General features: G+C 39.3%; 1 protein-coding gene across 1 annotated transcript in view; it reads right to left on the reverse strand.

Moving 5' to 3' along the window:
* Positions 1-17,462, reverse strand: part of LOC139761871 (U3 small nucleolar RNA-associated protein 6 homolog) — a 44,325-nt gene extending 26,863 nt beyond the window's left edge. Inside the window, exons 1-7 of the mRNA XM_071686442.1 lie at positions 17,098-17,462; positions 16,634-16,760; positions 16,253-16,405; positions 14,914-15,084; positions 9,343-9,444; positions 4,198-4,334; positions 574-745 (exon numbers count right to left, since the gene is read on the reverse strand). Coding sequence (XP_071542543.1) covers positions 574-745; positions 4,198-4,334; positions 9,343-9,444; positions 14,914-15,084; positions 16,253-16,405; positions 16,634-16,760; positions 17,098-17,189 — 954 coding nt within the window. The 5' untranslated portion in view covers positions 17,190-17,462. The remainder of the gene's footprint in view (positions 1-573; positions 746-4,197; positions 4,335-9,342; positions 9,445-14,913; positions 15,085-16,252; positions 16,406-16,633; positions 16,761-17,097) is intronic.
* Between the last annotated feature and the right edge of the window lie 1,983 nt (positions 17,463-19,445).

A 19,445-nucleotide genomic window follows, 5' to 3' on the forward strand; every position in this document is an offset into this window, starting at 1 on the left:
TGGTATAAAAGCTCATTACAATGAAAGATAGGTGTGCCAGTTGTATCTGGAGCAGAATGTGTACTACCTATCCTGCTGTGATTTTGGTAATACATCTAGCTGCATAGATAATATGCATCAGACAAAAACAAAACAAACAAACAAACAAACATACAAAAAACCAGTAATTACCACAGCAATATCTCCATCACATTCTTCCAGAAAGATATACAATATTGTATTTCAACTTTCTAAAAGGGGAAACAGGAGTCATGCGGGGAGTGCTCATCCTCCTCGAAGGCTCAAACTCGGGTGTCTAAATGTGTGTGGATGTAACCAAGATGAAAAAAAGGAGAGATAGGAAGTATATTTGAGGAAAGGAACCTGGATGTTTTGGTACATGTGTATACATGTATGTGTATGTATACGTTGAAATGTATAGGTATGTATATCTGCGTATGTGGGCGTGTATGTACATATATGTGTATGTGGGTGGGGTGAGCCACTCTTTCATCTGTTTTCTTGTGCTACCTTGCTAACGCGGGAGATAGTGACAATGTATAATAAAAATAATATACAATAATCTCCACAAACCTTTTCCATTGGCTCCAATTTTTTTTTTACTTTGGGATTCATATGGATTTCTCGATCAAATTTAATATCACTTTTTACATCTTCCTGATTTCCTTCTGTTAGACCTAATACCTCCCTCTTGGCCTTCAGTTTCCATACACTAGCTGCATTTGGAAACTTATGTGAAACATCTCTGAAAGAAAGAAATAAAGTCAAAACTACCTGTCAATTTTTTTTTTTTTTTTTTTTTATACTTTGTCGCTGTCTCCCGCGTTTGCGAGGTAGCGCAAGGAAACAGACGAAAGAAATGGCCCAACCCCCCCCATACACATGTACATACACACGTCCACACACGCAAATATACATACCTACACAGCTTTCCATGGTTTACCCCAGACGCTTCACATGCCTTGCTTCAATCCACTGACAGCACGTCAACCCCTGTATACCACATGACTCCAATTCACTCTATTTCTTGCCCTCCTTTCACCCTCCTGCATGTTCAGGCCCCGATCACACAAAATCTTTTTCACTCCATCTTTCCACCTCCAATTTGGTCTCCCTCTTCTCCTCGTTCCCTCCACCTCCGACACATATATCCTCTTGGTCAATCTCTCCTCACTCATTCTCTCCATGTGCCCAAACCATTTCAAAACACCCTCTTCTGCTCTCTCAACCACGCTCTTTTTATTTCCACACCTCTCTCTTACCCTTACGTTACTTACTCGATCAAACCACCTCACACCACACATTGTCCTCAAACATCTCATTTCCAGCACATCCATCCTCCTGCGCACATCTCTATCCATAGCCCACGCCTTGCAACCATACAACATTGTTGGAACCACTATTCCCTCAAACATACCCATTTTTGCTTTCCGAGATAATGTTCTCGACTTCCACACATTTTTCAAGGCTCCCAAAATTTTCCCAAAACTACCTGTCAATATAGTTTGTATTACAAAATGAAATATCATTAAAGCATCTCTACTGACTGTTTCACTTTCTGTTTCTCCTGCAGTAGGCAGGAGATAGGCTGGTGGAAGACAAAAGTGACATATGGGTGGTACTCACAGGGCAGGCGTGTAAATGACTGGGAGACATATGACAAAAAGTGGCAGGATGTCATGAAAAAGGTATAGAGGCTAAAAATGAGAGCAACTCAGAGTTGGGGTGAGTATTGGCAAACTTCTGGGAGAATAAGATGTTTTCAAAGGTGTTAATAGAGAGAGAAACAAGCAAACATCATTCAAGGGGTAAATGGGGAAGTGGTAACAGGCAATGATGAGGTGAAGAGGAGATATATACAACTACAATAAGTGAGAGTTGACAGTGAACAAGGAATAGAAATAATATCTTTTTTCCTTATTGTGTTACACCTCTAGCATTCTAATAAAAAATAGTAGTAGCATTTGGTAAGCAGCCAACGACCAGGGAGGAATTTTACCAGTATCACCTGCCTGAGTACTGCCTGAGTAGTGAGCTGGCACTTCAGTGGTTGTCATATTGCACTCCTCTGACCAAGGTTGGTGTTGTCTTTTCTTTCTGCCTTAACCACATGTGAACTACTGGCATTCTGTCCACACACATACAATCTCTCCTCTTCACACATAGCACATGACAACACTTAACTCACACAGCTCATTCTTCGTACCTTTAGATTTTCCTGCAGTGAGCACTGTGCACTAGCTCTTCCTTTTGGCAAAATGCAATAGATAAAATAAAAAGTGGGTAGGAACATTTAGGCAGGAGCATTAGGTAGGAGCCCCTACAAACACATTGCTAGAGTTGCCCTCTGCCAGTGGCCTGTTAAGGGTGAGGCATAACAGCTAAGAAGCGGCAGTGGAGTTCACTAGTTATGGAGAACTCTACTGCCGTGGCCACCATCTTGATGGAGTTCCAGTTGGAACAAATATCAGAGAGAGATAGAAATTTAAACATAATTCTGGCTTCTTTACTCATCATAAAAAAATCAATAAAGTCACAAAAATGTGGTGGTGCTGGTGTGTGTGTAAGGTCCTGGGTGCATTATAATGCATGCAGAAGAGGTGAGTGTCTGTTTGGATAAAGATAAGTATGTTTAGGGTATAGTGGACTCAACAGTGTTGTTCAAATGTAAGTAAAGGAACCTGAAGGCATTACAAATGATGATGTTGGATGAGTCAGAAAGCACGAGGATGATACAGGTGTGAGACTAAATGTTCATGTACAGAATGACTGTGTATAAAAAAGGTGTGGGACTAAACACTCTCTAACTGAGAGGGCTGACCAGTGTGTGCTGAAATGGTTTTGACATAAAGAAAGGATAAGTGGAAAAAAGACTGTTTAATGAGGATCTACATGTCAGGAGTGGAAGGAACAAAGGGGATGAGGAAGTCGAGAATGAAATGGAAGGAAGCTTTAGGATATCCAAACCTGAATATCCAGGTGGATGAGAGGCATGCATGGGATTGAATGAACTGGACTGATGTGGTGTATGGTGATGACATACTGTCAGTGGGCAGAACCAAGGCATATAAAGCAGTAAAGGTAGACCGCAGAATAAATCATGGAGCTTGGCTATGGATGGTGGGCTCTGGTCTCATAACATGATACATGACTGATAGAGACTGAACATGTGCACGTGGAGCTGCTGTTCATTTGTTCCTGATGCTACCCTGCTAAAGTGGGTGAAACAATCATGCATAAAAAAAATGCTTATATATACTTTACTAGAAGTGTATACCATGAAAGAGTGTTCTTGTAAATAGTAGTATACAGTATATTAATATTCTCACCTTTTTCTATACTTGATCGCTGTTCCCCGCATCATCGAGGTAGCACCAGGAAGCAGAAGAAGAACGACTCATCCACTCATATACACACATGTACATAGACATACACATACATCTCAACATTTACACATATGTACATATACATACACCTTAGCAGACATATAAATGTATACACAAATACATATTCACACTTGCTTGCCTTCATCTATTCCCGGTGCCACCCCGCCCCACAGAAACAGCACTACCACCCCCTGCACCAGCGAGGTAGTGCCAGGAAAACAGACCAAAAAAGCCACACTCGTTCACACTCAGTCTCTAGCTGTTATGTGTAATGTACCAAAACTGCAGGCCCCTTGTGTGTCATAGTAGGCAACTATGAGGGACAGGATTTGGGGGCTGGAAGAAAGAACAGAGAAAGGAAGCAAGCAAGGAGTTTTCCTTTTAGGCTCAGTCAACTGTTCTTGATGGAACTATGTTTTTGCAGAAAAAAAATAATGTAACTTAAATGTAGTTATTCATCATTCAAAATCTTTACCAAGTCACACTTGACTCAGTGTAAAGTGGAACAGTAAGATGCAATTTCATGAGTATGGAAGTTCACGTTTCAATTTAAACCACAAGGCCAGGGTTGAGGATTAAACTGGGAATGAAGTAAAGATGAAATACAGAGACAAAATTTATCCTAAATTAGTCCTTGTTATAGAGCTTTTACAGTATTGCCATGTCTAGCTAAATCACTGAACCTCCAATTGTGAGTGAAGAATGGCACCATAATAACTCCACATTTAGATAAATACAAAAGCTTATGATAAACAATTATCAAAAGAATGCTCAAATACAAGCTAAAATTCAACTACAAAACAATACTCACCTGTAAATTTCATCTCGCAATGCAAGTGCAAAACCAAATTTATCAGCTACTTCATAAAGTTCCAGATAAAGTTCAGGCTCAGATAGAGTGGTGACTGAATTCTGATATACTGCCCTGGCAATTGCACAATTCATCACCTGTTTCAAAACCGTAAGAAAGGAAAATTGAAGAAATGTGCAATGTAGTCTTATTTTATTTCTCTATTGAAAATTTTATGCAAAACTTAAAATGGAAAAACATGGTTTTCTCATCTCCCCCTTTTGGTTCATGCTAAAAAGCTGAATGGGTGACACTGATCTTGAGTCCAGAATGGTTACTGAAGAAAAATTTATTAGCATAATATTTTACTCTGGAGCAAAATGCCATATACATAATATTTTCCATACACCATAATTCAAAAACCTCCATTGATTCCTTCATCAACATAAACCACCTTGCATATGTACAGCCTCATTCTATTCTTGAAATAGTTTCTCTTAACAACTTGAAATTAAGTCATTTTATAGTGGAATACTTAAAATTAAAAGCAAAATAAAGAACATTATATAATGTCCTCTCCTATGCTTCTTCACCACCTAGTGCTCAATAATCTATGACGTTTTTACACTACTTAGTTTTCCCAAAGGCAAATCACTTCCCAATACACAGTAGAAGCTTTATCAACACTTAAACTGCAAAATCAATCTCAAGTGACTCCCCAGTGCATTAACAGGAATGGTATATATAAAATATCAAGGGTTAGGTTAATGAAACACACACACACACACACACATCACAACATTTAAGTTTTTAAAATAGGTCAATGACACAGACAGTGAACAGTACCTCAATATATGTGGGGATAGTGCAACCAAAGGACACATGAAGCAATACATTTTTTGAAAAAGGTAAAGAAGTACTTATATGCTTCAAGCTGTGGATAAATGGAATAGGATGACCAAAGACTTGGTTAATGCAGAAAGTATACATAAAGTTAAGTTGTTCGACAGAAGATAATCTTCAGGAGATGGGTCCCTACGAGTGTAAAACTCCCTCCACGTACAGTACAAATAAATAATTCTAATGGGAAGGATACCTATAAGAAAGTGGTGCTGTGGTGCTCATCATGAACAATTCTTCAAAAAATTTTAATGATACAGAGCAAATATACATTTATAACAAGGAACAATTAGGATGGTGCATGAAGCAGTAAAATACACACTTCTTAAAGATTAAATACTGATAAAGTGGGGAATTCAATGAAAGATAGACAGGGGGAATTTGCATTCTCAGGGAGCATGAATATGAAGACAAGTTCTTAAGAGTGTATGCAGGAAAATTTCCTATAACATGCCACTGAATAACTAAGGTAAGACAGACAGACACATCATTACTAGATCTTATCTTCCCATAAAATAGAATGGATCATGAAAATACAAAATACAAAATGCCAACTGGTAAATGATATTATATAATGCTTTATCTATGTGGTAAATAAGGATACAAAAAGAGGAGAGATGAGACCAGGCTCAATGAGGGGATATAATCATGGAACCTACAAGAAAACAATTCTTATGATAACATAGAGAGGAAAACAAAGTTCAGTAGCCAGTAACCAGGGTACTGAGATGGAAGGTCTTGTGAAATTTACAAATGAGTTGGAACATGGGTATCAAATAGAGAGGAAAACAGAGTTCAGTAGCTAGTAACCAGGTCACTGAGGTGGAAGGTTCTGTGAAATTTACAGTGGAGCTGAAACAAGGGTACCATTAGCTGTTAATACAGATGGAAGGTTGAAAAAGATAAAGATGTGGTTATTCAAAAGATGTCAAAATGTGAAGGACTTTACAATGTACTGTTATGAAGATATAAGCAGCACTTCAGCCAGCCAGCATTTATGATGTACAAGAGAACAAAGAACAAGAAGAACACGATAAGAAAGGAGGATGTGAGAAAAGACTATTGTGAACAAGGAAAAATATAAAAAACTTTTCTGTTGAATTCATCAAGAGTAAGCTGTCAATTAAAAAGCAGCTACTCAGGCAAATGGATTTGGGAGGAAGAGTTATACAGGATAGTATCATAGATATACAAGGAAAAGAATAACAAGTTCAGAAGTGATTCTACAGTGACACTATATTATAAACCTCATCAGTGAGACATAATGGGGAGGAGCAAATGAAAAGCACATATTACTAAAGGGTCTTGATCCATATTAGGTTCATGGTCCTCATTAAATTTCTCAATATGAGGTGAATATGTGTCCTGATGAACTTGACAAACCACTGAAAACATTGTCCAAACTTTCTCTAAATTTGTTAATGCTTTAACTTGTCATTTCTTTTTCCTTTTGAGAGAGAGAGATAGAGAGAGAGAGAGAGAGAGAGAGAGAGAGAGAGAGAGAGAGAGAGAGAGGAAATGGGCAAACATCACACAATACTTATCTTCATGACATGAGACCATGAAAAGGATATGAACTACAAAGTGATCTCCCTCATGAGTAAGGTCTGGAAGATACTAGAAAGGAAAATCAGAGAGAAAGTGGATGAATTTCTGCAGCAACAAGAAACACTTTCAAGGAAAGAGGATTATGCATAATGATATTTATCTATATTTATTATACTTTGTTGCTGTCTCCCGCGTTAGCGAGGTAGCGCAAGGAAACAGATGAAAGAATGCCCCAACCCACCCACATACACATGTATATATATACATGTCCACACATACCTATACATCTCAACATATGCATAAATAGACACACAGACATATACATATATACACATGTACATAATTCATACTGTCTGCCCTTATTCATTCCCGTCGCCACCCCGCCACACATGAAATGAAAACCCCCTCCCCCTGCATGTGCGCGAGGTAGCACTAGGAAAGACAACAAAGGCCACATTCGTTCACACTCAGTCTCTAGCTGTCATGTATAATGCACTGAAACCTTAGCTCCCTTTCCACATCCAGGCCCCACTAAACTTTCCATGGTTTACCCCAGACGCTTCACATGCCCTGGTTCAATCCATTGATAGCACGTTGACCCCAGTATACCATATCATTCCAATTCACTCTACTCCTTGCACGCCTTTCACCCTCCTGCATGTTCAGGCCCCGATCACTCAAAAATCTTTTTCACTCCATCTTTCCACCTCCAATATGGTCTCCCACTTCTCCTCGTTCCCTCCACCTCTGACATATATCCTCTTTGTCAATCTTTCCTCACTCATTCTCTCCATTTGACCAAACCACTTCAAAACACCCTCTCCTGCTATCTCAACTACACTCTTTTTATTACCACACATCTCTCTTACCCTTTCATTACTTACTCGATCAAACCACCTCACACCACATATTGTCCTCAAACATCTCATTTCCAACACATCCATCCTCCACACTATCTATAGCCCACGCCTTGCAACCATATAACATTGTTGGAACCACTATTCCTTCAAACATATCCATTTTTGCTTTCGAAGATAACGTTCTCAACTTCCACACATTTTTCAACGCTCCCAGAATTTTCGCCCCCTCCCCCACCCTGTGATTCACCTCCGCTTCCATGGTTCCATCCACTGCCAAATTCACTCCCAGATATCTAAAACACTTCACTTCCTCCAGTTTTTCTCCATTCAAACTTACCTCCCAATTGACTTATCTCTCAACCCTACTGTAGCTAATAACCTTGCTCTTATTCACATTTACTCTCAGCTTTCTTCTTTCACACACTTTACCGAACTCAGTCACCAGCTTCTGCAGTTTCTCACCCGAATCAGCCACCGGTACTGTATCATCAGCGAACAACAACTGACTCACTTCCCAAGCTCTCTCTTCCACAACAGACTGCATACTTGCCCCTCTTTCCAAAACTCTTGCATTCACCTCCCTAACAACCCCATCCATAAATAAATTAAACAACCATGGAGACATCACACACCCCTGCCGCAAACCAACATTCACTGAGAACAAATCACTTTCCTCTCTTCCTACATGTACACATACCTTACATCCTCGATAAAAACTTTTCACTGCTTCTAACAACTTGCCTCCCACACCATATATTCTTAATATCTTCAACAGAACATCTCTATCAACTCTATCATATGCCTTCTCCAGATCCATAAAAACTCTATCATATGCCTTCTCCAGATCCATAAATGCTACATACAAATCCATTTGCTTTTCTAAGTATTTCTCACATACATTCTTCAAAGCAAACACCTGATCCACACATCCTCTACCACTTCTGAAACCACACTGCTCTCCCCCAATCTGATGCTCTGTACATGCCTTCACCCTCTCAATCAATACCCTCCCATATAATTTACCAGAAATACTCAACAAACTTTTTTTTTTTTTTTTTTTTTCAAACTATTCGCCATTTCCCGCGTTAGCGAGGTAGCGTTAAGAACAGAGAACTGGGCCACTGAGGGAATATCCTCACCTGGCCCCCTTCTCTGTTCCTTCTTTTGGATAATTAAAAAAAAAATTGAGAGGGGAGGATTTCCAGCCCCCCGCTCCCTCCCCCTTTAGTCGCCTTCTACGACACGCAGGGAATACGTGGGAAGTATTCTTTCTCCCCTATCCCCAGGGATATAAACTTATACCTCTGTAATTTGAGCACTCACTTTTATCCCCTTTGCCTTTGTACGATGGCACTGTGCAAGCATTCCACCAATTCTCAGGCACCTCACCATGAGTCATACATACATTAAATAACCTTACCAACCAGTCAACAATACAGTCACCCCCTTTTTTAATAAATTCCACTGCAATACCATCCAAACCCATTGCCTTGCTGGCTTTCATCTTCCGCAAAGCTTTTACTACCTCTTCTCTGTTTACCAAATCATTTTCCCTAACCCTCTCACTTTGCACTTAGATTTCTAAGAGTGACCTCTGTTTGGGACAGTTCTAAACAGTGTGGGTGAATTGTCTATATCTAGATTGCCAGAAAGCATTTGACCTCAATATGTTTGCAGATGATGCTAAGGTCAAAAAAAAAAAAAAAAAAAAAAGCAGGACTGCATCAACCTAAAAGATGACCTAAACAAACTCCAAAGTTGGACTGATACATGGTTGATGATATTCAACCAAAGTAATGTAATGTCACTATTTTAGAAATATCCATACCAACTACAATGTTGTGAACTGTGCTCTTACCTTTTCACGGTTTTCTATCACAATCTCCTCCAAACCACTCATGCTGTCATTCTTCATCTTATTCATTAATGATTCAATGTACAGCAACTCCAGACGAAACAACTGAAAAAAAAGGAAAAAATGGTCACAGTAAGATATGTTGGTTTATGAAACAAAAAAATCTTTTTCTTTCAGACAGTGTCCCATGAGCATGAGACTAGTACTTGGGTCAAGATTCAGCCTGCATCCTTATATTTTGCTGAGGAGGCAACACCCTCCATACCTTGTTTACCCTTTGCAAACAACCAAGGTATTTGCACTTAATGCTCATCTGACAGGTTTGCTTCCATCCAAACAGCATCTGCCACCATGATGATGTCAACAATTAGCTCAACAACACATCTAGCTTGCATATCAGAGATCAAGGACTTTAACCCAGGGTGGCCATAAGAGGTCACAAGAAAAAGGTTTCTAGAAGGGTGGGGAAAGCAAGGCACAATACAAAATCCAGGAAAAATTGCTCATGGGATATCATTTCATAAAGAAAATGTTTTACAGTTTTCAAAAGCTACATTTCTCTCCTCATGGTCTATCCTGTGAGAATGACAGCACAGCCACATTAAGGAGGAGAATCGGAGGTAAAACTTCTAAAAGAATTAACCTCATGTGTGGTGGGGTGGTGGCAGGAATGGATGAAGGCAGCATGTATGAATATGTGCATGTGTATATATGTATATGTCTAAGTATATATATATATATATATATATATATATATATATATATATATATATATATATATATATATATGTATGTAGCATTTATGGATCTGGAGAAGGCATATGATAGAGTTGATAGAGATGCTCTGTGGAAGGTATTAAGAATATATGGTGTGGGAGGCAAGTTGTTAGAAGCAGTGAAAAGTTTTTATCGAGGATGTAAGGCATGTGTACGTGTAGGGAGAGAGGAAAGTGATTGGTTCTCAGTGAATGTAGGTTTGCGGCAGGGGTGTGTGATGTCTCCATGGTTGTTTAATTTGTGTATGGATGGGGTTGTTAGGGAGATGAATGCATGAGTTTTGAAAATAGGGGCAAGTATGAAGTCTGTTGGGGATGAGAGAGCTTGGGAAGTGAGTCAGTTGTTGTTCGCTGATGATACAGCGCTGGTGGCTGATTCATGTGAGAAACTGCAGAAGCTGGTGACTGAGTTTGGTAAAGTGTGTGAAAGAAGAAAGTTAAGAGTAAATGTGAATAAGAGCAAGGTTATTAGGTACAGTAGGGTTGAGGGTCAAGTCAATTGGGAGGTAAGTTTGAATGGAGAAAAACTGGAGGAAGTAAAGTGTTTTACATATCTGGGAGTGGATCTGGCAGCGGATGGAACCATGGAAGTGGAAGTGGATCATAGGGTGGGGGAGGGGGCGAAAATCCTGGGAGCCTTGAAGAATGTGTGGAAGTCGAGAACATTATCTCGGAAAGCAAAAATGGGTATGTTTGAAGGAATTGTGGTTCCAACAATGTTGTATGGTTGCGAGGCATGGGCTATGGATAGAGTTGTGTGTGCAGGAGGATGGATGTGCTGGAAATGAGATGTTTGAGGACAATGTGTGGGGTGAGGTGGTTTGATCGAGTAAGTAACGTAACGGTACGAGAGATGTGTGGAAATAAAAAGAGCGTGGTTGAGAGAGCAGAAGAGGGTGTTTTGAAATGGTTTGGGCACATGGAGAGAATGAGTGAGGAATGATTGACCAAGAGGATATATGTGTCGGAGGTGGAGGGAACGAGGAGAAGTGGGAGACCAAATTGGAGGTGGAAAGATGGAGTGAAAAAGATTTTGTGCGATTGGGGCCTGAACATGCAGGAGGGTGAAAGGAGGGCAAGGAATAGAGTGAATTGGATCGATGTGGTATACCGGGGTTGACGTGCTGTCAGTGGATTGAATCAGGGCATGTGAAGCATCTATGGTAAACCATGGAAAGTTGTGTGGGGCCTGGATGTGGAAAGGGAGCTGTGGATTTGGGCATTATTGCATGACAGCTAGAGACTGAGTGTGAACAAATGGGGCCTTTGTTGTCTTTTCCTAGTGCTACCTCGCACACATGAGGGGGGAGGGGGATGGTATTCCATGTGTGGTGAGGTGGCGATGGAAATGAATAAAGGCAGACAGTGTGAATTGTGTGCATGGGTATATATGTATGTGTCTGTGTGTGTATATATATATATGTGTACATTGAGATGTATAGGTATGTATATTTGCGCGTGTGGTCGTGTATGTATATACATTGTGTATGGGGGTGGGTTGGGCCATTTCTTTCGTTTGTTTCCTTGCGCTACCTCGCAAACGCGGGAGACAGCGACAAAGCAAAATAAATAAATAAATAATAGAAAAATATATATATATACATCTAACACGGGAGACAGCGACAAAGTATAATAACGTTGAAATGTATAGGTATGTGTATGTGCGTGTGTGGGCGTTTAAGTATATACATGTGTATGTGGGCGGGTTGGGCCATTCTTTCGTCTGTTTCCTTGCGCTACCTCACGTCAAAGTATAATAAAAATATATAATAAACTATTCTCCTAAGGGAATCAACCAGGGACAACACAGAGGGTAGATTCACCATGTCTAAACTACCGCACCATTTAAAGATAATGGAAGCAGAGTACCAAATACCCCTATGAAATTTCCTCCAACAATGGGAACATAAAAAGCGAAGTCATAGGCCACCTTTTCCCAAAATGGGTTCTAGTGTAAAGCCCAAGACAAGCAAATGAATTGCTTGAAATCCACATAGCAAAGGTCAAAATCAATTCACAAATTCTTGTCATCTTTGTGCAGGGAACTGCTAATCTTATGTATCATCCGAAATACATGTACTGCTAAGCATGCTTAGCAGTGGAGAGAGACTGGTTATTTGGAGTTGAAGTCTAGGGTGAACCCAGAGGAAATGGACTATTTTAGCTAACTGGGAGTGGATATTGCAGTAAATGACAAAATGGTAAATGAAGTGAGATATCAAGAGGGTGAGGGACTGATGGTCCTGGACGCACTGAGGTCATTGCCTAAGAGGGCAAAGATGGATATGTTTGACCTTATAGCAGTCCTGTTGGTGTCAAATTGGATGCAAAGTATGGGGACTATACAAAAACAGAAAGAATAGGGTGAATTTGTTTGAAATGAAATGTCTGAGTACAATATGTAGTGGAAGTAGGGTTTATGAAATAAGAAATGAGAGGGTATAAGAGAGGTGAGGTTGTATGAGGAGTATGCATGTAGAGCTGAAAAGAGCACACCAAAATGGTTGGGAAATGTAAGGAGGATGAATGAGGAGAGGATAAATAACAAGGTATACATGTACGAAGTCAAGGGAACATTGGAACCAAGAGGTGGAGGGATGAGTAAAAGAAACTTTAAGTGCTCATGGCCTGAACATGCAGAAGGATGTGAAGTATGCAAGTGACAGAGTGGACTGGAGCAATGTGGTACACAGGGACACTGTGCTGTCAGTAAGGTGAATTAGGGAATAAGATGTGTTCTGGGAAAACCATGGAAAGGTCTGCAGGGCCTCGTGAATAAGGGGCTCTGATTTAGGTGAATCATACATGACAGTTAGAGAGTGAATGTGAGCGAATGAGGCCATTACTTCATCTGTTCCTGGTGCTACCTCCCTAATGGTTATAGTGTAGTAGTGATGGGTGGTGTCCAGAGCATAAATAGGAAAGTGTGCCCCTTGTGTTTATCCAAGAAGTGTGACTTCTGTTAAGTGTATCTCTGGTAGGATGCAGTTTTCAACTGAACTAGGATGGTGGATATTTAGTGCTTGCTGGGTTATTTCAGTGTTTTGTTACATGTATATTTGTTAGGGGTGGGGAGGTTCTGTGAGCAGAGGTTGCTGAAAGGTTAGTGGTTTCACTATGTAGTTGATGAGTGTTGGTGGTGATAAAGCAGCCATCATCTGTTCTGAGTGCATTATTATATGTCATTTGCAGTTTTAAAAGACTTGCTTCTAAGAGGATGGAAAACTAGGCAGGTGAGGTGTAGTTTACAGTGGAGCAGATCAATTGTTTATCCAATTTTCTTGCCTGATATTGTTCAGAGGGCATTTAGTTTATGTGTTTCCTTTTGTGTTGGTGTTTTACAAGTGGGAAGTAACTGTCGTGTGTGTCGTATGTAATGCCTAGAACGGTTGGCAATTTGTTCAGGGGAAGTGTCTGTCCATTCAAGGTGACAGGAGGGTGTGTGTTGGATTTGTGTCAGTCTGGAGTTAAAAGAGTGACTGATGACTTTTGTGAAGATGCAGACATTCTGTTTAGGGTGGAACATTGTTACAATTGTGTGATGTGATGCTGCATGTGTTTTCTGCTACTGCAGCAGTGTAAGGGTGTCCTGATGTGATGGAGTGGTCATTTGCATATGAAAGGATCTTCATGTAATGTACTGCTAAGGGGGTATATGAGGCCATGCAAGAAGAAATCTGAAGGGTGTTGGAGAAAGAACCACTCTTTGGAGAACTCCATTAAAGAGTTTAAATGTTTTAAAGGTGAAGCCATGGTGAGTGACTCTTGTCATGGCAGCCAGTAATGAAACTGGCTAACCACTTTTTATCACTGTCGTGGGAGGTGGTGTCAGGTATCTTTTGAGTGGAGATGCATTGGGGGACAGTGATGAATGCTTTTTGTACAAAAGCAGGCAGCAGTTGGTTGAAGCCATCAAAGATATGTGAGAGGTCAGTTTGTAGCATGGTGGCAGAGTGGTTGGGTCTGAAGCCATGCTGTGTGGGTGAAACTGAGATGTTGTTTAATTCTCTGGTAGGTCAGCTTTCCTCAAGAGTTTTGAATGCTCAGGATAGATGTGATAAAAGGCAGTAAGAAAAGGGGGAGTCAGGTGGTCTGGAGGGTTTTAGGGATGGTATTATGTTGGCAAGTTTCCAGATGTTAGGGTTTGTTGTGAAGCCAGGAGTGGTTGAAGACATCTGTAAGTGCTTGGATTGCAAATCTGCCAAAGTGTTTTATGTACAGGTTTGATTGTCTGTCATAACCTGTTGCAGAGGAGTTCTTTAGGGTTTTAACTGTATTATCTGTATCAGTGGGAGTGAACAGTCTGTGGGCAAAACTACATAAATAATACAAACAAAAGAAATATCATCTTGATCTTGCTGATCTTACAACACTAACTGGAGAGCCACATACATCCTAATGTGTACATAAAAACCAGGGAAATGTGAGCTCCCACTGTTGTTAGAAGGCTGGTTAATGACATCAGCCTGGTTACATGTGCTAATTGGACAAATATGGATCCAATGAATGAGAACTGGCAGCAAATTCATTGGTTGTTCCTATTGGGTTAGTAAAGGCTGTTGCATTCTTACCAAATCATAAAAGTACATGCTGAATCTTGATGCGAATATTTCTTGGCAATCTCCTGGAGGTCAGACGGGGAAAAAAATCAAATATTTTCATCATACAAGCTGCTATCAAAGTATTTCACTTTCTTTACATGTACAATCTGAAAACAATCATACTTAGCAAGACTGACTTCATACACAATTTATAATGTTACATCTAATGGATGAAAAGAAAACTGAACACCTCTTACCTCCCTTTTAATAAAGACAGACTTTGGGTGATAAAGTTGAGCTTTGCAAAGTAAGATTGTCCTTGCTTTATCAAAATCTTTTCTCTGCTCAACCTCCCACTTGGCCCAAGCTACCCAGACATTTTCACAATTACCAAGGAAGGAAATTTGTTCTCTGAATGCAGCCCCAATCTGAAAAGTAGATTCAACATAAAATTTCATCCAAGGTATAATAAAATCATGCTTCTTTCTTTATATAACAAGATGCATACTTCTTTCCTATCTAACTGCCACAACCACCTTAGAGAAGAAGTGCCTAAACAAACAATGGCTTCGTATGCATACATACACCCTCTATTCGTCATGTATTATGCATCAATACGAGACTCTTAAAATCCATCACCATGTCCCACAGACTACTTATTTGTAAACATTTATGTGAATGTGCTGACAGAACCCAACTGCATGTGGTGGCAATGTGGGAAGGAAGAGGATTAGAGAGAACTAACTGCAGCAGCCTCTAGCCCAGACTCAGTGGTATCATCTCCTCTGCGCATCACTATCATCCAGTAGATCTGGACTAACAAAAACACTGGAAATGTAGCAGCCACTTGCAACTCCTTAAACCCCATTAAAAAAGTAACCTCCAGCATAAACATACACTCCCTTGGAATAATCAGTTTCTTGATGAGACTATACTTCCAGTGATATAGCCTAATTAAAATGACTTTTCACTCATGGTGTAATCTCAAGCAAGTGAAGTCTGGTAACATCCCGTTATCACAGTAAGACTTACATGAAACAATTACAGTTTTTTCATAATAAAGAACAAAATTTAACAACTACACCATAAGTCAATTTTTTCTTAACTAACAACCTTATGATTATACAACTGCAATCAATTACATTTCATCAAATCTGCACCATATAACAAGACTGATCTCATATACCTCACTCCAGTCCATTCCAATGTTCTACTACCCCTTAACTTTGTCTCGTATACACTTACCATATCAAAATAAACTTTCTTATCACCAACATTTTCCTTCCTCTTGAATAAGTTTAAATCTCTTGAGAGTAAACCACAAATCATCAAGAAATAAAAAATAACAGTCTGCTCACTTTTAGATTTATATCATTTCATTTGCCTTGATGCAAGGAGTGCTGTATTCCTAACATGTAACTATGGGAAAGACATTCATGAGCAAAATCTCGCACTTGTGACCCTACCCTCTATTAGTTGTGGGGCATGAAAGTTCCACCTTAATTTCAAAAACAGGCAAAATTTCAGATAAAGTATTGGTATTTTCAATTCCTAAAATCCAACAGTATAACTAAACTAGTTTACAGGTTTACATACCTCATCTTGCCAGCCAATGAACCTTGCAAAATCAATTCTCAATTTCCATGTATCAGGGTGTGAGGGCCAAATACGTGTCAGGTACCGGGCTTGTTTCATAACTCGCAGAAATACGGCTTTTTCAATCTTTCGTTTCTCGTGCATTCCAATTTTCTAAAATGAAGTGTTCTCTTACCAACATAACAATTATCTATAAAATGTATGCTCATTAACATAATCAAAATTGTTACTAAGCTGATTATACAGTAATGAATAAAAAAATCATGATACATAGTAAATAATACTCTTACTTTTCATCTGATTCTGAGAAATTTATGATTCTGAGAAATTTAGAGTTTTCATTTCATATTATCATTGTTTCTGAAAATAAACTTTCCTTACCTTTCGTCTGATTCTGAGTAATTCAATAAGTTTCATTTCATATTCAATATAGTTCATGAAATCACATTTGTTCTTCAACTTTCGAACAAAACGATAAAAGAAGTCCTTCCTCTTCTGTGTAAGAGCTCTGTGGGGATATAAAGATATAATTATCTCATAACGAAAAAATTGGAATTCGTCCTCTGAACGTTATAATTACAAATAATTATTAATATAACATTAAAAAACTAGAATTCATCCTCTGAACATTAGTGATTGTGGGTCGAGATCGGTGGCATCCATCCGTTGGCAAGCGTTTATTATAAATCCAGAAGTAATCATTGTACTGCCCTTAAACTTCATATTTATAAAACTTTACCAAATGCTCTACAGGTGATTGCTGGGCCACTCATGCAACCCGTAAATTTTCATATCTGATCAATCAATTCATAATAAACTCAGTACGCTATAAAAGAATTACTCACTTTACTTCTTTACTAGTTAGAAGACCAATTCTTTCCAGCTCCTCAATTTCTGAAATAGTTTCTTGAATACGTTGTTCGACAAATTCTGCCATTTTCTGTTTTCACTCTCTAAATTTACCATTAATCAAGTCAGGCAATATCACTGTATGGCTCTTCCTTTCTCCCGTAACTCGGTCTAAATTTGCCCTTGCCTTTTTCCCTTCTGAATTTCAATCAGTCATTCACTTAAGAATACTACATATGTCCTCTTCTAATAACTGCTTCGTTCATATTACATGGACTATTTAGGTAATTGTCCATCAATCACGTAAAGGTAACATGCACTACGTTAGCCATAACATCATGGAGAAACTTGTTTACGCCAGGACCTTGGTTCCTTTCTGGAACTCATGTATATTTCTTCAAAGCCTGCTATACTCATTAGTATATTACTAGATTTTTTTTTTTTTATAAATAAAGATTATGGATTGCTGTTAAAACAACATTCCACTTCATTTTGCTCGAGAAGCGGGACAAAATATAAAATCAAATATCAAGGTTCAGGTTCATATTTCCAGATTATATCAAGAGAAACGGCACCGAAGCTATTCACTAACTTTTTCATAAGCCTATGAAATTGTAGAACTATGTTAATGCATTGAACATCTTATCCATTGCTAAGTTTCGGCATATCATAGTAATGTTTATTTTAAGCGTCCTTGTGGCTTTTACCTAAAGTCAGTCAATGTAACCCTTTACTAACCACCAAAAACATTACTCTTGAAATTCTTCACGTATGGTACACCTGTACGTAGTTAAAAGTTCAGCTACGTCACAAAAAATAGCCATGACATTTCTGTTATTAAGTAGGTTCATGCTAATGAACAGGAATATTGTACCATGTGATTGAATATATATATATATATATATATATATATATATATATATATATATATATATATATATATTTTTTTTTTTTTTTTTTTTTTTTTTTTCTTTCAAACTATTCGCCATTTCCCGCATTAGCGAGGTAGCGTTAAGAACAGAGGACTGGGCCTTTGAGGGAATACCCTCACCTGGCCCAATTCTCTGTTCCTTCTTTTGGAAAATTAAAAAAAACCGAGAGGGGAGGATTTCCAGCCCCCCGCTCCCTCCCCTTTTAGTCGCCTTCTACGACACGCAGGGAATACGTGGGAAGTACTCTTAATCCCCTATCCCCAGGGATATATATATATATATATATATATATATATATATATATATATATATATATATATATATATATATTTTTATACTTTGTCGCTGTCTCCCGCGTTTGCGAGGTAGCGCAAGGAAACAGACGAAAGAAATGGCCCAACCCCCCCCCCCCATACACATGTATATACATACGTCCACACACGCAAATATACATACCTACACAGCTTTTCATGGTTTACCCCAGACGCTTCACATGCCTTGATTCAATCCACTGACAGCACGTCAGCCCCGGTATACCACATCGCTCCAATTCACTCTATTCCTTGCCCTCCTTTCACCCTCCTGCATGTTCAGGCCCCGATCACACAAAATCTTTTTCACTCCATCTTTCCACCTCCAATTTGGTCTCCCTCTTCTCCTTGTTCCCTCCACCTCCGACACATATATCCTCTTGGTCAATCTTTCCTCACTCATCCTCTCCATGTGCCCAAACCACTTCAAAACACCCTCTTCTGCTCTCTCAACCACGCTCTTTTTATTTCCACACATCTCTCTTACCCCCCGCTCCCTGTCAGTGGAAATCCTCCCCTCGTTTTTTTTTTTTTTTTTTTTTTTTTTTTTTTTTTTTTTTTCCAAAAGAAGGAACAGAGAAGAGGGCCAGGTGAGGATATTCCCTCAAAGGCCCAGTCCTCTGTTCTTAACGCTACCTCGCTATCGCGGGAGATGGCGAATAGTATAAAAAAAAAAAAAAAAATCTCTCTTACCCTTATGTTACTCACTCGATCAAACCACCTCACACCACACATTGTCCTCAAACATCTCATTTCCAGCACATCCATCCTCCTGCGCACAACTCTATCCATAGCCCACACCTCGCAACCATACAACATTGTTGGGACCACTATTCCTTCAAACATACCCATTTTTGCTTTCCGAGATAATGTTCTCGACTTCCACACATTCTTCAAGGCCCCCAGAATTTTCGCCCCCTCCCCCACCCTATGATCCACTTCCGCTTCCATGGTTCCATCCGCTGCCAGATCCACTCCCAGATATCTAAAACACTTCACTTCCTCCAGTTTTTCTCCATTCAAACTCACCTCCCAATTGACTTGACCCTCAACCCTACTGTACCTAATAACCTTGCTCTTATTCACATTTACTCTTAACTT

This window comes from Panulirus ornatus, chromosome 42 (genome assembly GCF_036320965.1).
Source record: "Panulirus ornatus isolate Po-2019 chromosome 42, ASM3632096v1, whole genome shotgun sequence".
In the NCBI taxonomy this organism is placed as follows: domain Eukaryota; kingdom Metazoa; phylum Arthropoda; class Malacostraca; order Decapoda; family Palinuridae; genus Panulirus; species Panulirus ornatus.